This window comes from Culex pipiens, chromosome 2, assembly GCF_016801865.2.
Source record: "Culex pipiens pallens isolate TS chromosome 2, TS_CPP_V2, whole genome shotgun sequence".
Classification (NCBI taxonomy): domain Eukaryota; kingdom Metazoa; phylum Arthropoda; class Insecta; order Diptera; family Culicidae; genus Culex; species Culex pipiens.
Window position 1 is genome coordinate 8547555 of NC_068938.1, and position 21467 is coordinate 8569021.

Sequence of the window (21467 nt, forward strand, 5' to 3'; positions counted from 1 at the left end):
TTGGATGTATTAGATTTTTTGTTTTTTTTTCTAGATTTTTAGAAATTAGGGAATTTTAGAATTTTTTTGTATTTTAGGAATTTTTTATGTTATTTTAATTTAAAAAGTGTTCAGAATTTGAGGTATTTGTTGATTTTTTTTATTTCTGGAATATTTCGAATTTTCTTATGTTTGGAATTTTAGAACTTTCTTTAAAAAAAAATGATTTTTCAAGATATTTTTGGTTTTTTTTAAGTTAGGAATTTCATTTGTTTCTGGAACTTCTAAACTTTCTGAATATTTAAATTGCTTGGATTTTTTACTTAGAGTATCTATAGAATATTCGGAATTGTTTGAATTAGTTTCTTTTTAAGAAATTTTTGCTATCTTTAATTTTTTTTAATTGAATTTTTGATAGTTGAATTTTTTTTGGGTATTTTAGGAATTTCTACGATTTTTACATTTGTGTTTTAATTTCTAAAATGTTAGGAATTTTGAGTATTTTATTTTAATTTATGGAAATTATGTTTAAAATGTTTGAAATTTTAGGAAATTTTTGTTTCTTTTACTTTTTTATTTAGAATTTTTAGAGTTTTTAAATTTTTAGAAGATTTAGGATTAAGAAATTGTGGGTTCTTGTAGATTTTTTTAATTTTTTTTGTTTGGAAATTTAAGTATTTTTTGAACTTTAAGAATTTCTGGAATATTTTTTTTAAATTTATTTTTATTTTTTGGAATTTATTAAATGTATGGAAATTTTTGTTTTCTTTTATTTTGAAATGTTTATAACTTTTAGAATTTTTGGATATTACGGATTTTGTTTTGAATTTGTAGATTTTTTTAAACTTTGATTTTTTTGTACAATTGCAGTTTTTTTAGTTTTTGAAGCTTTAGAATTTGTAAAATTTTAGGTTTCTTTTGAAATCTGAACATTTTTGGAAATTTTGATTGTTTTGGTATTTTTAAAATAAAATAAAAAACTCAATTTTATAGGATTTAGTTCACTTACTTAAAACTAAAAAGTTATGAAAATTAATTCAAAATATGTATCAATATATATATTTGAAAATGTATCTTAAACATAGAAATTTTTTTAGTTTATAGGACCTTTGAAAAAGTCTTGAATTTTTATTATTGGTTAACCCAAAAAATATTCTTTAAAGAAAATCTAAACTTTTCCCCTCAGTACCACCATCACCTTCCAAAATTAAATCGAAAACGATCTTTATATTATGACGCCGGCGAAGCGCAGAGCAGAACAAACACACAAACAAACATTTCATTCATACTAAGAAAACAGTGCCTTTTGTCTTTGCCGTTGTGTGGCACGGCAGCTCTTCTTATCTCGCCTGCAGGATAATATTTTTATTAAATTAAATCCTTTCCCTCCTGTCGTGTTCCCACACTTTTGTCTTCATCGTTTTCTGTTTGTTGTTTGCTTTTTGTGGGAGGCGGAACGTTGCTCCTCGCTCGCTTGTCAAGACTGCCTTGCCTCTCTCTGTTGGCAGATCTGTTTCTGTCTGTTTGGTTAACTCTTAATTTATAAGTCACTTATCTGGAGAAGAGCGACCAACCTTGCCACGATAAAGTGTTGCCATTTGCCGCAAAGCGGAGGCTTGTGGTTGGTTGTTTAACGAGATTATTTTAAGGTAAAGGTGTTAATTTTTGGGTGGGATTGAGCAAAAGTGTAATTTTGACAGCTAGAGTTGCCTTGTTGAAGTTGAAATCGATCGATTGGTAGTTATTGAAAAAAATCTAAATTAAGGTTTTGGAAAATCAAAAAAAATTGTCTTCTTCTATTTATCAACTATTTCCTCTTCTTTTTCTCTCTCTTTCTCTCTTGGTATCTCTCATCGTGTCCCGACTCTGTGTGTATGTGTGTTTACTGTCTGTCCCGCGCGAAAACCCCCCACTCGTCCATCAACAATGACAACTACCTGACCAAATAAAACAAATACACACAAAAAAAAACTATAAATTGCACACACACCAAACAACAACAACAGGTCTTTTAGGAAAGACTGCAGCGACATCTGCCTCAGGTGAGCCCCGCGTGCCCCCACCCCGAACCCCCTTCTCTTCTCTGCTACACCTCTGTGCATCCTAGTGAAATACTAAAAAAATAACGTTGTTGTTTTCCATTTTTGTGTGCATATTTCGCTCCTCTCTTTTTGTACATTTTATCTGCATCCGCAATGTTTGTCTTTTTTTTTTCAATAGTCCCATAGTTTGGTTGCCAGAGGGCGAATTTCGTGACTGAGTTTTGAAAAGGTTTCCTTTCTAAAAAAAACTTTTAAAATTTACTCTTCATTTAATCCTGTTTTAAAAAGGGTATCAACCTGCCTATATTTTCGCTCCAGTGTTTCAAATACTTCAACCCTATACTGAGCAAAGAAATACAAAAAAATAACCTGGAAACCTACAAAAAGTAGAGCTACCTACCTTTTTTGCTATCACATCTTGAACTGAGAATAATTTTTTTATTTCCTTTGAAGTTTTTCATCTTTTTTCAACCCGTTTCTCGACCCCGGGGCTGCTTAATTTACTCCGGGGTTGTTTTTAATCTTAGTGTTTTTGCTACCTTCTACAAAAAAAAATCATCCAGATTTGAATTGTCATCAAGACCCCTTCCTCCCTAATGCATTGCATCCTCCCTCCCTCTCAGTCTTGTTTGCTTTTGTTTCGGTTTTTAATCTGCTGTCTGAAAATCTAGGATTTTTTTTTCGGTAACACAGTTTGTGGTGGGTTGAGCTTAATTGAAGTGGTGATGTTTTCCTTGCGTTTTGCGTTTTCCCCCTTTTGAATGAGTGAGTTTTAATCTTAGTGCATGGAGTATTGAGGTTTTGTTTTTATTTCTATTTTAATCGCATGGTTTAGTTTTAATCAAAAGGAGATGATGTTCTGCATAAAACGAAAGTATCACAAGTAACTAATCATAAATAATTTTTAATCCTCAACTTTATTTTTTCAAAAGATTTCTCAAAAAAGAAGAAAAAAAATGAAATTAAGTTATTACCACTTATAATTACTGAAATGATCTATTCAAATATTTTTTTGATGGAAAATATATGTGGATAAAGCTGCTCTAAATTAGTAGGAGTCATGACCTTTCGTAAAAAGAGATTTGATTGTAAATTAATTAATCAATAAAAATACTCATCAAAAATCCCAGAGAATTTCTGAACAAAAATAAAAAATATAAAAATTTAAATAACAAGCCATAATCTTCACATTTAAATGAAAAAAGGGTTTTAAAATGCATTTTACACTAGTTCAATTGTTTTGCAATCATTAGTTTTCAAAAAATCTAAGATCTGACAAAAACAAAAAATGTATCGAAAAAAAAGATTTTGCATCGAAAATTTTCAAAAAATCATTTTTTAATAAACTCAAACATGTTGAAAATGATTTTAAACGCAGAAGAATGTATTTTAATTTGATTTAAGCTGGTTGCACTTGAATTTTCATTGAAATTTTTAAGTTTATTGTAAAAATATTGTTTTGCCCCCTGATTTTTCGGGCCAATTTCAAAGGGGGGGGGGGGGGGGGGGGTGACAAAAACTTTTAAAAATATTTGTACCAGCCTAACTTGAACTAAAAAAAAGTTTGCCATCAAATTTGAATCTTTTTGCCGCATGAAAAATGTACCAAATTTTGTTCAATAATTAAAAAAATAAGACAAAAATAGATTGTTGTCAAAACTGTATCAATCAAAAGGATTTTTTCTTTTCATTTTTATCTACGAAATCGGTGTTGTTTTTAATTTAGAGAATTTTTTCAGCTTTTCAGAAATATTTTTTTTCAAAAGTAGGCAAACATGTGCATTATTTAAAAATAATAATGAAAAAATGCGACTAATTTCAAAAAAGTTACCGAAAAATAGCTGTAAGTTGAAAACCGTGCACTTTATCAAAATTTGCGAATTTGCCGAAGTAACCAAATCGATCCAAAAATTCCTTCAAAAGATACCGATTTTTGAATTTTCATATTTTTGTATGGACAGCTGGCAAATTTGTATGAAAAATTATATGGACAAACTAATAATGTAAAATGGCTTCTTTGGGCTTACCGAAGGCACCAACAAAGTTTCAGACGGAAAAAAAAACAAATTAAAAAAAACGATTTCTAGACAATTGCTCAGCTGCGTGTAAAAGGCATGGGAATAAAATAAATGTCAGTATGGGAAACCAACTTGACCGAAATGTCAAGCTCTTGTAAGCGTTTATCCTTCCCTCTCGTCATCGGTCTGATGGCCGTGCGGGCTAAGGCGCCAGTATTTCTGTGAGTACTGGGTTTGAATCCGGTTGGTTACAATTTTTTTTTGTGTTTACAAAAATTATTCATGCAGGGTATGTGATATTAGGTGATGTTTTTTTAAAGTGATGTGGATTTTTTGCTGTATGAATCAACTTTAACATAAAAAAAAATGATTTGTTCATTTAAGTGCTTCATTGTGAGGTCAACCGTTAGCACAGCATCACGCAAATATCACTGAAATTCATCATCCCACCCTGCGCTGATGATGATGATGATGTGTGTGACACATTCCAATATGGTTCTCGGGATCATGATCCGGGATGTGTTGCTCATTTAATTTTCGGTTTTATTTATTGCGTTATTACATTTATTTGATTACACTTGTTTTTCCCACCCACATGTTGTAATTATTTTGATAAATTCTGATGCTCTTCGTGCTGTTTTCACCAAAAAGTGGTCAACAACTTTTTATTCTGTTTTTTCCTCCTGCGGTTTTCCTCGCAAGCTATTTTCGACCCTCAACGCAAAGGCACACGTGTGTGTTAACGATTTTCCCTACCAAACACTGACCTGTGTGTGTGTGCTCCAATTAGCTGACCGCAGGAAATTAATAGACTTTCTCCTAAAACTCACTCTCTCTCTCTCACCGGTATCAATTATTCACTGAGGGACGACCTCCTGCAGTTTGTTGTCCGCCACATCGTACAGGGTAATTTCCTCCGAAATTCTAGTCACCATTAGAGAGCGCCCTGTCGCGGGGACAAATGTCGGCTCGCCTCGCGGGAAAAGTGCCATTATGGCCGCGGACGACGGAATCGTTTCCTATAAAAATTTAATTACTGTGCGGTTCTGTGCCATCCGTCGACGTCGTCGTCCTTGTAACATAATTATGAAACAAGGTTTTTTTTGACACAGTTAAAAAAGTATATTTCAAGTTATTTTTAAAATTTAACATAAATTTAAAAAAAAATCTACCGAAATTTCTACTGTGGAAACATATTGTTAATCTGGCAACCCTGTCAAATATTATGAGCAAAGTGAAATGTAACACTCCAGTAACCTTGTAAATATGGAAGAAAATATTTGCCGATCCACTCTTTCTGCATATTAATAGATAAGGTTTTTTTAAATATTGATATTCTGGCAACACTTTCCTGAGCTATCGATACTTAAATAGATTTAAAGAACTTGTAGAGAGCAGGAGATTTTTATTAAAATTAATATTGTTTATTTTTTATTGTTTCATAGATTTTTTCGTTAAATTCCAAAAATATTTATCAAAAAGGTACCGGTTAAAAAAAAGTTCGAACAATTTTTAACAAGCATAAAAAATAACATGAGTTTTATACATATATTACACAGAAATAAAAAAAATATATGGTATACCCGAGCAGACGGTAATAACTTTGATTTTTTTTTTTTTTGATATTTGAAAATTCTAGGCCAATATCATTTTTTGTTATTTATAACAAGATTGGTTATTCGTCGTTATGATTTTTTTGTTATTCGATTGTCATTGTAATAACAGACTAATAACATTTTTAGTTATTCTTCGAACAAATCTTTGTTATTATTTTTTGTTATTTTAACAACTAATCCGATCATGCCAATAACAGTTTGTGTTATTTTCCATAACAAAAAATGTTATTCTCAAGTTGTTTTGGCTTTCAATAAAAATCAGACCAATAACAAATTTTGTTACCGTTATTCAACTTTTATGCAAAAATGGATTTTTCAAGAAGAATCCAGAACACTTTTTGTTATTTCAACAGTATTTGTTATTAAAATGGTATGAATATTGGTATTACCGTCTGCCTGGGTAATTCATCAGGAAATGGTGTAAAAAAAGTATAATATTACATCAGAAAATGAAGAAATTTCATGCGTATCTGGTGAATATTCATCAGGTTAACATTTTTACACATTGTTTAGGTAGTATTACTCTAAAAGAGATAATCTTCATCCTACCAAATTTTAAAAAATTCCAAAATTCATTTTTTTTTTGGCTGTGTAGATTTAATTTTACATGTTTTTTTTTCGCTTTGTGTGCATTAAAAATTTGGATCGTGTAAAATTTGATGGTCTGTCACCATTTCCTGATGAATATTACCATTTTTTTCATTGATACACAAGAAAGAACAAAACAATATATAAACAATTGAACCAATATCACCAAAACTTTTTTTTTACTTTACAACATTTTAGGGTAATTTTTACATTTAAATTCTGTCTTACTTGGTCGTTTCTTTGATTTTGTTGCAATCTAGTCACTGTACACACGCAGAAAAAAAAAATATTCATCAGGAAATGGTGACAGATTTTTTGTCAAAAAAAAAAAGATTTATTTTACCCTAGCAAATGATGAATTTTCATCAGTTTTTGATTAATATTCATCAGATTCACATTATTACACATTTTTTGTTCAAAATTCTCAACATTCCAAAATTCAACTTTTTTTTCTGTGCAGAAAAAATCATGCTAATATAAATTCTGGGAAGGGGTACATCTTTTACTCCAGAAAAATGTGTAATTTTACCACTATTTTGGTGTAATGTCACTTTTCCAGTCTAAATTGATGTAAAATTACATCATAAAAGAGGTAATATTCAACCTGCCAAAAATACACCTTACTGTGTAAGATACACAAATAAAAAAAAACAATAATTTTGTAAGGTGTGGAATTACCTACACAGAAAAAAAATCATGGTAATATTACATCTGGGAAGGGGTACATCTTTTATGTCAGAAAAATGGTGTTATTTTACCTCTGGAAATGTGTAATTTTACCACTTTTCTGGTGTAATGTCACTTTTTCAGTCTAAATTGAGGTAAAATTACATCATAAAAGAGGTAATATTCAACCTTCCAAAATTACAGCTTCCAAATTTACATTATTTTTTTCTGTGTACTTATTATGTAATTTTACCTTTTTTTGTTATTATACACAGAAAAAAAGTTAGATTTGGCAGGTTGAAATTTTAGGTGGTTGAAAATGACCTCTTTTAATGATTTTAATTTGCATTTATCTTGTTTAGTTTACGTTTTATTTTTCTTTTGATGTTTTTTTTTAATAGTATTTGGCCTATTATACCACCTTTTTTATAACATTTTGTCTATCTATTTTTTCATGTTTTTACGCTCAATTTTTCAGTTTTTTACTCGTTTTTCTCATTTTCTGCTATAGAATGCTATAGAACCATTATCATTAAAATTGTAAAAAAAATATAGGAAATGTTAGTTAAAAACATAGCCAAAGCTGAGCCCCAAAAAATACATTTTTAAAAACATTGGAAAATTCAAATAAAACAAGTCAACTTTCCAACCCTAAAATTTTCTAAAATTTAAAGGGCTCTTCTATGCAATGCTTTTTAAAGATCAAAAATTGGTTGAAAAGTTATTTTTTGGCAATTTTTTAGATCGAAGCTCGTCTTAAGATGGGGTTAGGTTGTAGAGGGTTAAAAAATAATTTTAAATAATTTTTTGTCTAGGTTTACGATATAAAAAAAAAAAAAAAAAAAACGAAGAAATGCGAAATCGTCGCAAACTATTTACTCTATTTCGATTTTCAACGTTAAATTTTTACCTTGTCCAACATTCTGAAATAAATTTTGTTCTACAAATGTAGACAAAGAAAATGCACGCAATCCCCTTCAACCGAATTCAGATAACCCACTTTACAGCATCCTTTACTCCTGAAAAGCTGCAACTGATGCTGCTGCTGCTGCTGCACTAATTGGAACCATTTGAGGGACATCACCCGGACAGCCCATGGCAACCTGGCCATTCCTGGCTTGTGTGAGGGTGCAACATTAAACCAACCTTTTTTTTCTGCTGCTGCTCCTGTTCCAATTATGACAACCCCCCCTTTTTCTCCCTCTCTCTCTTTGTTACGGTCGCGATGGTTTCGCCCCGTGCATTAATTATTAACCATTTGCATAACCTCAGAAAAAAAAACAGAGAATAAAAAAAACGCTGCCGAGCAGCAGCACCATCCAGCAGTTTCAAATGCTTTTTCGGTTGGAAAAACCGCTGGCTCTGGTGGTGGTGCAGTGAGGGATAATTTTGCAGTGCAACTCGCTGGCAGTGTTGTTACTGTTTAAAGTTACATTGAAACAGGGAGGGACTTTTTTTTGTTGCACTTGTTCTGGTGGTCCTGGCAGCAGAACATATGCCAGCGAGTAGACCTCAGTGCCAGGCCTGACACTCAATCCGCAATAATTATCATCATAATTACGTTTTTAATAATTATAAATTTATAACGATTTCCCCCCTTTTTTTTTTTTGTTGGCGGTTTCAGAATTTTGGTCTGGCCTCCCACCACGCTCTTTTCTTTTTTTTTCGTTGGAATTACATTGTCGGAAGGTGTTCTGACTTTCATGTTGCATGTACATTCGGGACGGGTAATTTGAGTAACCGACTCGGAGGTTGTAAAAGCGAGTGAAATTAATTATCATATCGCGCCCGCGCATCATTTACCACTCTCTCTTTGTAAAGCTTCTTTATTTGCGTGTGAGGTGAAATTCAGGGGCTTCGAATCGATTTTCCCTTGTTTAATTGAAGTTTATCCTGTTTTACTACAGGTGAAACAGATATGATAATGTTGAGAAGATTGTAAAAAATGTGATTTTTTCGGAAGTGCATATTCAAATTTTGGGAAAAAAACATAAACAACGAAAAAATTAAAACTGAAACTGATCAACAATCTGTCAAATTAGACTTAACTTTATTGTAATTTTATATCTTTTGCTTATCATTTAAAATTATGTAATTATGCTTTAGGCAGAACAAATATGTTAGTAAAATCATTACAGTTGAGGTACAACCAAAAGTTTACATTATCAAACAAAGTGTATTATAAAAATCCATGCAAATAGTTTTTTAGTGATCATATGAAAAAGTCATTAATTTTGTTTTTGGGCCTTTTTGAAGCCATTTTGTGTCATTGTACAAGTATCCATTCAATTTTGGCAACTGTTAATACAAAAACGGTATGTAAATATTCGAAAATCTGTATCATTTTAAGAATTTTTTTATCGGTTTGGTATCTTCGGCAAATTTTAGGTATTGATGAGAATTATTCAGAAAAAATGGTACGCGGATTTTTTTTTTCATTAAAAAAAACATTTTTACACAAATATTTAATTTCCCAAAATCCATATTTTTTATTTTCTTTTTTTTTACAATATAATTTAGGGGACAAAAAACCGCAACTTTTGAGCCATACAGAAGCATGAACCAAAATGTTGCTGCCAAACTATGTTTTTTTTAACTGTTTCTAGTAAAAATAGAAATTATAGTCAAAAATAATCAATCCAGTATTAAATGTGAAATCAAACTTGTAATCGAGAAGTACTTAATAGAATTCTGATAAATGCACAGTTTTTAAGATTTACACACCATTTTTTCATTACTGAATTCAGTTTAATTTACTGAAATCTGCACTACTGAATTTTTCAGTAAATGAAAACTTGCTGAAATTTCAGCAAACTTTGACCGCTTCATAGTTTAGCGAAAAACTAACTGAAAATTTCAGTAGTGAGCAATTCTCTACCAAAACCGAAAATGGATTTTATTTGTATTTTTTTATTTGGCTCAAACTGGCCTTTCTTATGACCAAATAAGCTATTTTGCATTATTGGTTCACCCATACAAGTCTCCATACAATTTTGGCTGCTATCCATACAAAAATGGTTTGTACATATTCAAACAACTGTAAGTTTTGATTGAATTTTCTGATCAATTTGGTGTCTTCGGCAAAGTTGTAGGTATTGTTGAGGACTTTTGAGAAAAAATAAGTACACGGAAAAAAAATTGCAGATTTTTTTATCAACTTTTTTCCCTAAAACTCAATTTCCCAAAATACTTATTTTTTGATTTTCGAGATTTTTTGATATGTTTTAGGGGACAAAAATCCGCAACTTTTGAGCCATAGAGAAACATGGTAAAAAAATCTGCCGCCGAGTTATGAATTTTTGAAAAAAAACAGTGATTTTTGGAAAAAAATCGGAATTTCATGCTAAAACAAATTTGACGTTATTTTTTAATGCAAAATTGAATTTGCAATCGAAAACCACTTTACAGATTTTTTGATAAAGAGCTCCGATTTCAAGATATAGCCACCGAAAGTTTAATTTTAGCGAAATATTTGCAGTTTTTCGATTTTTAAAAATAGTAACCATGGGTGGCCATTTCCAGAAATTTTTTTTTTTTGAAAAGTTCATAAAATTTGCTATAAAATTGTCTAAGAGACATTGAAGATTGGACCTCTGCTCTGGTTGCTGAGATACAGCCTCTTTAAGAAAAAAAAACACGAAAATTGAAGTTTTCTAAGTCTCACCAAAACAACTCACCATTTTCTAATGTCGATATCTCAGCAACTAATGGTCCGATTGCAAATGTTAAAACATGAAACATTCGTGAAATGTTCCGATCTTTTCGAAAAAAATATTTTGAAATTTTTTTAATCAAGTCTAACATTATAAAAGGGCCAAACATTGAATATTACGATTATTTTGAAAAAAAATTCTAATATCGGTTTTTTTTTCCGTGTACCAAATATGAAAACATTTTTCAAAGTTTTCTTTAGCTGTCCATACAAAAATGGTATGTGAAACGAATTGGTTTCTTGGGCAACTTTGTAAGACTACACCGAGAAAAACAATATGTATACGGAAGATAAAAATAACGCTGATTTATTTAAATCTCCTTTGTTACTAAAAAATGATTTAAACAAAAATAATATATTTGTTTTCGTTGCCATATTTTCAGAAAATTCCAAAACAGACAATAAACCTCTGACCAAAAAATATATTTTTTAGTAAAAAAGAATGATTTTAGAAAACAAAAAATTGACGTTATTTTTAATGTAAATTTATTTTGGCAAATTATAAATTGACTTTAAAAAAAAAATGTTGTATTTTTTTTAATGTGCCCATTTTTGCCCATTAAAAAAAATGTTTACGGAAAGCTAAGAAAATTTCTGTGGTTTTTTTATGAAAAGGTCCAATAAACCAAATTTCCAGTTTTTACTTTTTGGGTTTTTTCGAAACCGTCTTGAGTCAGCAAAGCAAAAACTGAAAATTTGGTTTATTGGACCTTTAAAAAAAACACCAGATTTATTTTGTTTTTTTTTTTCAACTTTGTTGATAGTTGTTGAAGTAAAATAAAAACTGGAGAAAATAGATTTTCTAGCACTCGTTTTATGAACACCGATATCATGGTAACTCAAGAATAACTTTTTGAAAGGACTTATTTTCAAAAGTTAGTCCAGATTATAAAATTTGGAAATAATTTTTGTTGGCCATTAGTTCTCGAGCTGCTCACAAGAGGTATGATGAATATTTTGACCTCTTAAAATTGCTGTTATTTTTCCTGAGTCTCTTTAAAAATTAACAACTTTTTTAAAAGTTTTGTGAGAAATAATCTTAAACAGTTTGAATTTTCCGTACCAGTAAAAAATCTTTTTTGATATATTTTTTATAAGTTTTTCTTTTCTATCAATTTTAACCTTTTGTCCATTCGATATTTTGTAATATTCTAAATAGTCACATTTTGATAAAAAAAGAATGTCCACTATTTATTTGGATATTTTTTTCATTTTGATAGCTTAGTCTTGCCTTTTTATTTGTGTGTTTGAGTTTTTGTTATTTATCATTCCAGCAATTTTGCATAAAAAATTCATCCTCAATCTTGAAATCAGTGTTTTTGACGAAGTATTAGTAAATATTTCCAGACCTGGTAAAATAAAAGGCTTGACTTTTAAAATATTCAAAAAATCCGATTAAATTTGAACTGCAGTTTCCATAACCAACATACCGATCTTCGTAGTTTTGGTTTGGCCATAAGGGACCCTTTAAAAAATGTAAACAAAAGCAAAAAAAATCTGAACAATATGGGGCAAAGTAGGATAATTTAATAAGACTACTGACTTGAATGATTTGGTGAAATTGCCCTCTAAAAAAATCACGAAATTTCTGAAATTTTAAATTGTCCGATAAATATATTTGTGAGTTCTTTGATTGTTTTAAGCTGAAATTGAAAATGAAGTCATCATTCAAAGTAAAGATATTTTTTTATTTCTGAATTTTTGTTGCTATTTAACAACAATTTTTTAACAATTGTATAACTTTTGTTGGGAAATTGATGAAGTCATAAATAGTAAAATGTATCCAAATGGTTTACAGCTTGTAGCTATTATTGAGAGATTATCGTTTTCCCCGTTTCGCCCATTTAAGAGTAACTGCTGGAATCCAAAAATAAACACGCCCAAACTCTTTCTCACTGATGTTGCTCATTTGGTTTGTCACTCGCAGCAGCCGTTGGCTGTCGCTAACGAAGTGACCCTGGCAACTGACCACAACAGCAACTGACAACCATTAAAAAAAACAACAACATAAATACACACGACGACGACCTGACCTGACCTGGTGAGTGAAAAACCAAAGCCAATCAGGATCATCACCCACACTCGTGCACGTGGCCATTAAAGTATGCTATGAAACAAAAAAAAAATGCAGAAATATTATAAAATTGTCACTGCAAATAATTTCGCCCACGTGCGACCATAGGTGGCCATGAGTTGGTCATCATCGTTCTTGTGGTTATTTCTTCCTCTCCCTCTCTCTCTCGTGATTAAATTTACTCGCAGCTGGAAATTGCATTTATTTATATTTTTCACACCCGGTGCCGGGGTCGTCAGTTATTGGCAATTGAGCCACCTATCGGACAACTATCAAACTAACACAACTGTGCAATTTTGCAATCTGGTGTCCACTTTTATCGAAAGCCATTGAATAAAAGTGTATTTACTCATCCTCTTCACTCTGTTCTTTTTTTTTTTTTTTTAGTTTTTTATTGCATGACGATTTTTTTTAACTCGTTGGAATGGACATTTTTACGCGCTTTTCTAAAAACAAAAAAAAACTTCCCTCAACAAACCGCCCCTTTAAAAAACACTCTAATTTTAATCGTTTGCCCTCCACTTTTTGTTTTCTCCAGGGACCGCCGGATCCGATGCGGCCGCGCTGACCGCCCAGTACGCCGCCCTGCCCCAGTTCGGGTCGGCGGCCACAGCAGCATTCACCACGACGCCTTTAGCCAACCCGACGATGGCGCAAGCGGTGGCCGCGGCCGCCGGCAAGCAGATCGAGGGTGAGTTCATCAATTTAAGACGAACATTTCGTTGTTCTAACCACTAGATGATCACGGCACAATGTAAATCCTGTAAAAAAAAACCCGTAATTAATTTTGTTGTTTTACGAGTCATAAAAATAAATTTTGAACTTTAATAGCAGATTCCTAGATTATATTTTTAAAGGTCCTATCTGCAAAGGAAAACATAGGAAACTCATTGGCTGTTTTGAAAATTTACTCTAGATCTAAGCTTTTTGATAATATTGAAACTTGATTGTTGAAATTTCGAAAAACAGCCCTTTTTAAAAAGCACTGTATTTCAGTTATGCGTGTTTTTTGTGGTTAAAAATTGTTTAAAATATAGATTGCCCTGTAAATTTGGCTCTTTTGGTAAAAATTTGTAGAACGCAAATATTTATTTCAACCAATTCCAGGTTTATTTTAAGGTTTTATTTTAATTTAATGTCAAAGGATACTTTTATTTTTGATGTGCTTTACATCGACAGGGAGCGCATTTATGAAACAACCCTGATTTAAAAATTGTCTAACTTTGAAACACCTAAAAGACTCGATTTTTTGAGCATAGGTATGACCCCCAAACTACTCTAAAGTTTATAATTCTTAAATCTAAGATGGCGGACAAAATGGTGGGGATAAAATATTGACTAAATGCATTTGGTATGTTTTAAAGCGTACAACTATTTAAATTATATGGCAGAATTTAGTTAAAGTAAGAAAATTTCAAAAAATAGGAAAAAAATTATTTGGTACTTGATTTGATCATTTGAAATGCCATACAAACCTTCGGTTAACAGAACTTGGGATAATCGAAACATCGAATAATCGATGATTCGGATAATCTAGTCTGGACTGTATAGTAAATTTCGAAGTATTAATACAAAATAAAACCCCTTTTTTTAAAGACTCATTTGACTGTATTTTTAAATATGATATTTTGTGAAAATTTAAGTATTTTACAAAACTATGGTTAAGTGAAAATAAATGCACTACGTTTGATATATATATTTGCAAATTTTTAAAGTATTAGTGTATTACAAAAAAATTAGAATGTGAAAATGCACACAAAAATTTGCTTCGTTGATGCCCACATTACGAATTATGAAAATTTGAGTATTTTCGAAAAAATACGGTGTTTTAAGTAAATTTTCGCATTTTACGGAAAAGTACAAATATGCATCCTGAATTCGTTTGATACTCATAATGCAAATTTTGGAGATTTGATTATTTAGGAAAAATATGTATTATTTGGAAATTCGAGTATAAATACTTTGAAAGTTTTATAAAAGTGAGAAAAAAAAACAAGCCAAATTTCGCTTCGTTAGATACTCATATTGCAATTTTTAAAAAATATATTATTTTCAATTTTTTTTATTTTTTTTGATATTTATTCTTTGAAACTAACTATATAATTAAAAATATAATGTTGATGAAAGCATTGACAATTCTAGAAAGATAAAAAAATAGTTATCGTCTGTAATCATCGATAGAATTAACGATATAACGAAAACGATAGATTATCGTTATCGTTAGACGCTAAATATATTTTAAAACTTTGATAAGAACATTGTGTCATTGAAAATAACAAAAAAATGTATTTCTTTTCTTGTTATTTTTGTTTAATTTAAAAATCGAAGCTTTTTATTATTACGAATTACTGTGCACAATTTTGAAATTTAGAGTGTTTTTTATCTAACTTCGATTTTGGTAAATCCTATTTTTGGCAACATCAACTTCCCGAGTTTTTCAATATCTTTAAATTAATGATATTTTAGTCAACTAAAACTTCCGGAAAATATGTCTTTAAATTTTTCCTTTAATTGTGATGGATTAAAAAAAATAGCTATTCAAAAACAACGTATTTTATGTGAATATTGCGTTAATTACGTGATTTAAGCATGATTCCGGAATTTTATTCATTATGCTGGAGAGCTTAACATAATTCCCACACAAATAAAAAAAAAACAAACTTTCCGAAAAAAATGTTTTTCTTGCCAAACAAATATTTTACTAATTTTTATTAAGTTTTTTTTAAGAATTTAAAATATTAAAACTTTTTGGCTAAATTTTTACGTTTTTGACCAACAAAATAACAAAATAATGGTGTAAAATGCATTTTAAAACACTTTATTTATCGAAATGTTTAAACTCAGGTTTGTGATTTCATTTCATTTTAATTTTGTTATTTCTTTGCACCACCCCCACCTCCCTTCAAAAAATAATTGCAACGGCCTAACTCGTCTTTAAAATTTTAAATTAAATAAAAAATTAACTCGTTTTAAAAATCATTCTAAAACTGATTAATTCAATCATATCATGTTAAATTTTCAATGCTTTCACTAAGAATGTATTTTTTGAAAATTTAGTAAGTTTCAAAGCAAAATATGTACTCAAAATTATTCACAAAATACCGTATTTCATTCAACAATATGCAATATGGGTACTAAACACCCAAAGGAAAAATATATCTCAAAATCTGCATCATTGGATTTGCTGCAAAAAATGTCACATTTTATAACATTTTTTGCAGCAAGCCCGTAGATCATTTTTGCCCGCGTGTAAAAATTTCAGCGATCTGCAGTTCTCACCAACACATATAATGCTGGCCCGTCTCCGAGCAACACTCCAAAGAGAAGCATATATTGGTGCTCTTTCACTCACTTTTCATCAAGCGTCCATGGCGCGGTAGTAGCGTGTCGGATCAATAACCAAGAAGTTGGTGGTTCAATCCTCGTTCTGCTAAGTGTTTTTTTTTGTGAAATACAACCAAAAAGCCGTCGGTAATGTCGATAATTGTCGGTAACGGGCAAAAATGTCATACTCCTATATCGCAAAAAATGCATGAGGACAGTTTTCATGCAGATTCTGATATACTTTCATGCCGCCATGCATCACAATCATGCGACTGCCAGTTGGGTGAACGAAGCGAAATTTTGTATGTTTCTTACACTATACTAAAGTATTTTTGTAAAAATACAATTTTTTTTCAAAATACCGTATTTTTTCGAAAAAAAAAAAACTAAAATTTTCATAATTTGCAATATAGCTTTTCAACGATGGACTTTTTCAATTTACCAGAGTTTTTTTTTAAATACTAAAATTTTCACCGAATTGCCGTCTGTTTTTGAAAATACTCAAATTTTCAAAATTTGCAATATAGTTGTGGTTTGGTTGAGCGTTTTAGCAGAACGCATTACTGTGAATACAAAGAGACGAGTTGTTCCTTTTAATTCCGCTATATATTTTAATATCTTGACAGATACGTATTTCGTCTACTACTTGCAGACTTCATCAGTGTTCTGTTCTCGACTGAAGGTTTATCGCTGGTGTATCCATATTTGTAGTTACTGTAGGTACTACCTCCTCGTTCTTCTTTTGTGCCTGTATAGGTAACAGCTTAAACAGCCACGTTGAGCCGTTACCTGAATCCTTGTTGAGTAAACGTTTGTTGCCTGCCTTGAAGATTTCCAAACTTTCAGCGACAGCCAGCTTCGATGGGTTAGTGATGTGTCTTAAGATGACCGCGTCGCTAGCTGTGATGTTATGTTTTTCCTCGATGATGTGTTCGGTTACTGCTGACTTGAAATGGGGGACAAATCCTTTCCGTTTTTCCTCCATGGCAATTTTGACATATGTGTGTATATGCTCATCCAACCTGGTTTGCAGCAATCTCTTAGTTTGTCCAATGTAGCTCATATCACAGTGGCCGCAGGATACCTCGTAGATGCCGGGTTTGCCTAAAGTCGGTATGGGGTCTTTCGTTGAACCTAAGATGGATTCCAACTGGCTGTTTCTACTGCTGAACACTAAATCGATGCCAAATTTAGCCAGTTTTTGTCGTAATGGGCGTGTTATCCTGTAGTCGAATTCTACTGCTGCTCTTCGCAGTGGCTCTGCTGATGGCGTAAGGGTTGTGAGTGAAGTTCTGTGCAGTTTTCTTTCCTTCTTATCGATGATTGCTTGGATAGTTGTTCTGCTGTAACCGTTGATTTCCGCTGTTTCAAATATGTACTCCAATTCTTTCTGTTTTCCTGCTTCGCTGAGGGGTAAAGTTGTCATCCTATGTATAAAATAATGATATGCTGCCATCTTATGTTGGAATGAATGGTTTGACGTGGCTGGGATTGTTCTTCTGGTGTTTGTTGGCTTCCTGTAGATCTCGAAAGAAAACGAAGATGGGCAACCTGGTTCTCTTAGGATCAGGATGTCTAAGAAAGGTAACTTTCCTTCGACTTCCATTTCATAAGTGAACTTGATGCTCCTGCGTGCACTGTTTATGGTGTCCAGTACCGTTGTTAGTGAGTCCCTTTTGATGATGCAGAAGATGTCATCTACGTATCTCCACCAACGTTCTGGTAGTAGGTTTTTGGTTTGTAGTTCGTGTTCCAAAGCTGCCATATAAACATCGCTCATGAACGGTGACAGTGGGTTACCCATCGATGCTCCCATCCTCTGTTGGTAGATGCAATCCCTGAACTGGAAGTAGCTCTGTTCCATGCATAATTTGACGAATGTTATATACTGGATCGTTTTTTGTCTCCATGGTTCTCCCTCGTATTGTGATTGCAGCCAATCCCGTAGAGTTCCTATTGCGTTTTTTACTGGTATGCTTGGGAACAGTGCTGTTACGTCGAAGGAAACCATTATTTCATCCTCAGCTATCGGTCCCGACTCGGACAAGGGAAACAAGGGACAAGGGAAACCGGGTAGTAATCATGGACCGGGACGAATACGACAAGGAACTTCTTGAGAAACTCGGAAACAGGGAAAAATATTCACTACAACGAGGATACACGCTAATCGATATGGTCAAAAAAGTAGAGAACACCATCAAAGAATGTGCAGGCCTTTTGAAATCGGTTGGGAAAACTGCAAAATCGTTGAGAGTACCGAACCCAACTCTACCAAGGATTAAAGCACTACCTAAAGTGCATAAACCAGGCAACGAGATGCGAGAAATCATTTCAGCAGTGGATGCCCCAACCAGTCGGATCGCAAAGTGGCTTGTCGAGGAATTCAAGAGTATGCCGAAACCCTTCCCGAGCCGTTCGATCATCAGTTCGCAGGTGTTCACAAAGGAGCTCTTAGAGTCGGGACCGATAGCTGAGGATGAAATAATGGTTTCCTTCGACGTATTGACGAAAAATTTATTCTTTGCGAAATATAATTTTGTTGCGGTGCTTTACACTGGAATTTTATAAAAATTCAAAACATTTTAGATTGTTTTCAGTTGATTAGACTTGAAAATTTTGAAGTTTTTTGGAAAAATATTTTTTTTGCCCCCTGATTTTTCAGACCAATTTTTGATGGGAAGGGGGGGGGGGGGTTCGCATAAACTTTGAAAAATATTTGCAACGGCCTTACTAGACCCCAAAAAATTTTTTTTTGAGTGTAAGCATTGAAAATTTAACATGATATTGTTGAATTAATCGATTTTAGAAAGATTTTAAAAATTACATTAGTAATTCACAATAAATCAAAATATTTTAAAACAAGCCCAAGCATGCTAAATTTGATTTTTAACGGAGGAAAATCCTAATTGTTTTTTTTTTTTCCTAAATTTTCATTTTTCCCATGCTCAGAAGCAACTGACGCAGCCAGTCCGATGAAAGCTTGCTTGTCTTAGATTTAAATAGCGCCTCACACCCATTTCCTGCAAATAATAACAATTGCAGTACATCAGAACACTCGAAAATGTATAACAAAAATTAAAGCGGCCAGCCCTACTGTGCCGTGTGTTTGCCGCAGAGAGGATTCTGTGAACGGATCACATTCCACAGAATCTTCAGGGAAGGAAGGATGCGTGGACATACCGCACCAAACGTTCCAGTTAACAGTTCCATAACTGTTATGTTGGTTGTGCTTAGTGTAATGATTTGGGTTGTTTTAAAATGAAATTAAATAGGGGCTATCCATAAATGACCCTTTGTGGACAATTGTCAATAGAAATTCACTTTTTTGTAAGATTTTAGCTTGAAAAGAAAAAAAAATGTTGAAATTAATACTAACCATTATTTTTGTGCATTTAATTGAAAAAAAAATGTTTATGTTATCAACATGACCAACTTGACAATGAACATTTATATCGATGAAATCTGAATTGTGTTAAAAAAATATGTTTAATATTTTACTCTCTCTCTCTCTTCCCATTTCTAGGCCCCGAGGGTTGCAACCTGTTCATCTACCACCTGCCGCAGGAGTTCACCGACACGGACCTCGCGTCGACCTTTCTGCCGTTCGGCAACGTCGTCTCCGCCAAGGTGTTTATCGACAAGCAGACGAACCTGTCCAAGTGCTTCGGGTTCGTGTCGTTCGACAACGGTGCGTCGGCGCAGGCCGCCATCCAGGCCATGCACGGCTTCCAGATCGGCACGAAGCGGCTCAAGGTGCAGCTGAAGCGCTCCAAGGACGCCTCGAAGCCGTACTAGAGCGGTAGTAACGTCGGCGTTTCTTTTTTTTTACCTGTTTATTATTATTATTTTTTCAAAGTTTTTTTGCTGATTTAACGTTTTACTCGTTATTTGTTGGACGATGGTGAGAGAGGAGAGAAAACACACACACACAAAGATCGCAATCAAAGTAGGCGTGCCGTGATCGTCGCAGTAGCCTTTGTTGTCACTCGGAAAATTTCACACCTCATTTTTATTACTTTCAATCTTTAAATCATTATTTGTTAGGCGGACAATTCTCTCCAGCATTGGAAAATTTTAAAAGTTTAATGAAAAAGTGCTTTTTTTTATTACGATTCCAGTGGAGAGGATTGATCGAAGTAGGCGGCAAAACCAAAGGCAGAGTTTTTTTTTCTTTTTGTTTATTAATGTTTTTACCTTTCACCTACCACACTGTTACAAATATCAACCAAACAAACGCAACTGCTGCGCAGTGAATTAGAGAAATATGTTGCGTTTTAAAAAACTTCCTTTTTAATTCGCCACCCTTTGAATTGAATTGTTTTTCTTTCTATTTTTCTCGTTATTTTTAAGTAAACAAAACACAAACACAAACAAACACGCTGAAGTGAATTCCCCGCAGTTTGAATTTTTGTTTTTCTTATTTTCATCACTTTGATTTTCTCTTACATTATTACCAGTGTGTGCGTTAGGCGCGTTCGTGTTAGAAGATAATGAGCAGCTTAATTTATTTCCACACACACACACACAAACATAATTTCATTTACACAAACACTGATACAAAAACGCAAACTGATTATAACAATCAACTAGTTAATTTGTTAGTCGCGCCGCGCGTATTTTACATGTACTTGTTGTTGTTAAACGGTGTTAGTGGAACCAAGAGAGAGAAAAAGCACAAACACAAACACACACACACACGTATACATGTAACTATTTATGTATAATCAGATTAAATGTCACTCACATTCATTAAAGTAATTTATTATTTCTGGACTCGCGGGCGGCTTCGCCGCCGTTAATTCTATTAAAATCTGAAATTACTGTCCAATTTAGTGGATGAACGAACCTGTCAGCGGCAAACAAACCAACCAACCAGTCAAACAATCGAAGTAGGTGCGCTTTTTGAAATTTTGACAAAGCGCGTAGCGCGTGTGCGACACACAATCATTATTATAATTACAAATTACGCGGCGTAATTAGTTGTTCGGGCAGCAGCGGTCATCGCCTACTATTATTTGGACGCGGGATAGTTTCTGTTTTTTTTTGGCTGGGAGCAGCTCATATTTCACCAGACCTTAATGAGAGGGAGGGGGGAGGTGGAGGGAGAAAGGTGGAGAGTTGTAATTGGATGCAAAACGGAGCTTGGGGGAGGGTGTGATTACACACATACTCTCTCACACAATTGGAACGATTTATTTGAGTGGGGAGGGTGAATTTAGGGTGATCATAGTTTATGTTGGAAAATTGATGGAACTGACGTGCTGATTTGTTACAGTGTGTAAAGATGATACAGAGAAAAAGATTTTTTTTTTTAATTCCTAAAACCCACTGTCAAAACAATGAATTAATACACAACTCGACATTTTTAAGTTGATGTCAGTAAACGCTTCAGTTTCGTCAAGGTATGATACATTTGTGCTTCCTAAACAAGGTCCAATCGACAAATAT

General features: G+C 32.7%; 1 protein-coding gene across 3 annotated transcripts in view; it reads left to right on the plus strand.

Annotated features, from left to right (window-relative positions):
* LOC120412659 (CUGBP Elav-like family member 2) overlaps window positions 1-20792 on the plus strand; it is a 447077-nt gene extending 426285 nt beyond the window's left edge. For 2 of the 3 annotated variants that reach the window (XM_039573218.2, XM_039573220.2), the window contains 3 exons: window positions 1986-2021; window positions 13234-13386; window positions 19543-20792. In XM_039573218.2, the coding sequence (XP_039429152.1) occupies window positions 1986-2021; window positions 13234-13386; window positions 19543-19814 (461 nt within the window). In that variant the 3' untranslated portion in view covers window positions 19815-20792. The remainder of the gene's footprint in view (window positions 1-1985; window positions 2022-13233; window positions 13387-19542) is intronic. The other variant, XM_039573219.2, reaches the window with a different exon arrangement.
* The last annotated feature ends 675 nt before the right edge of the window (window positions 20793-21467 follow it).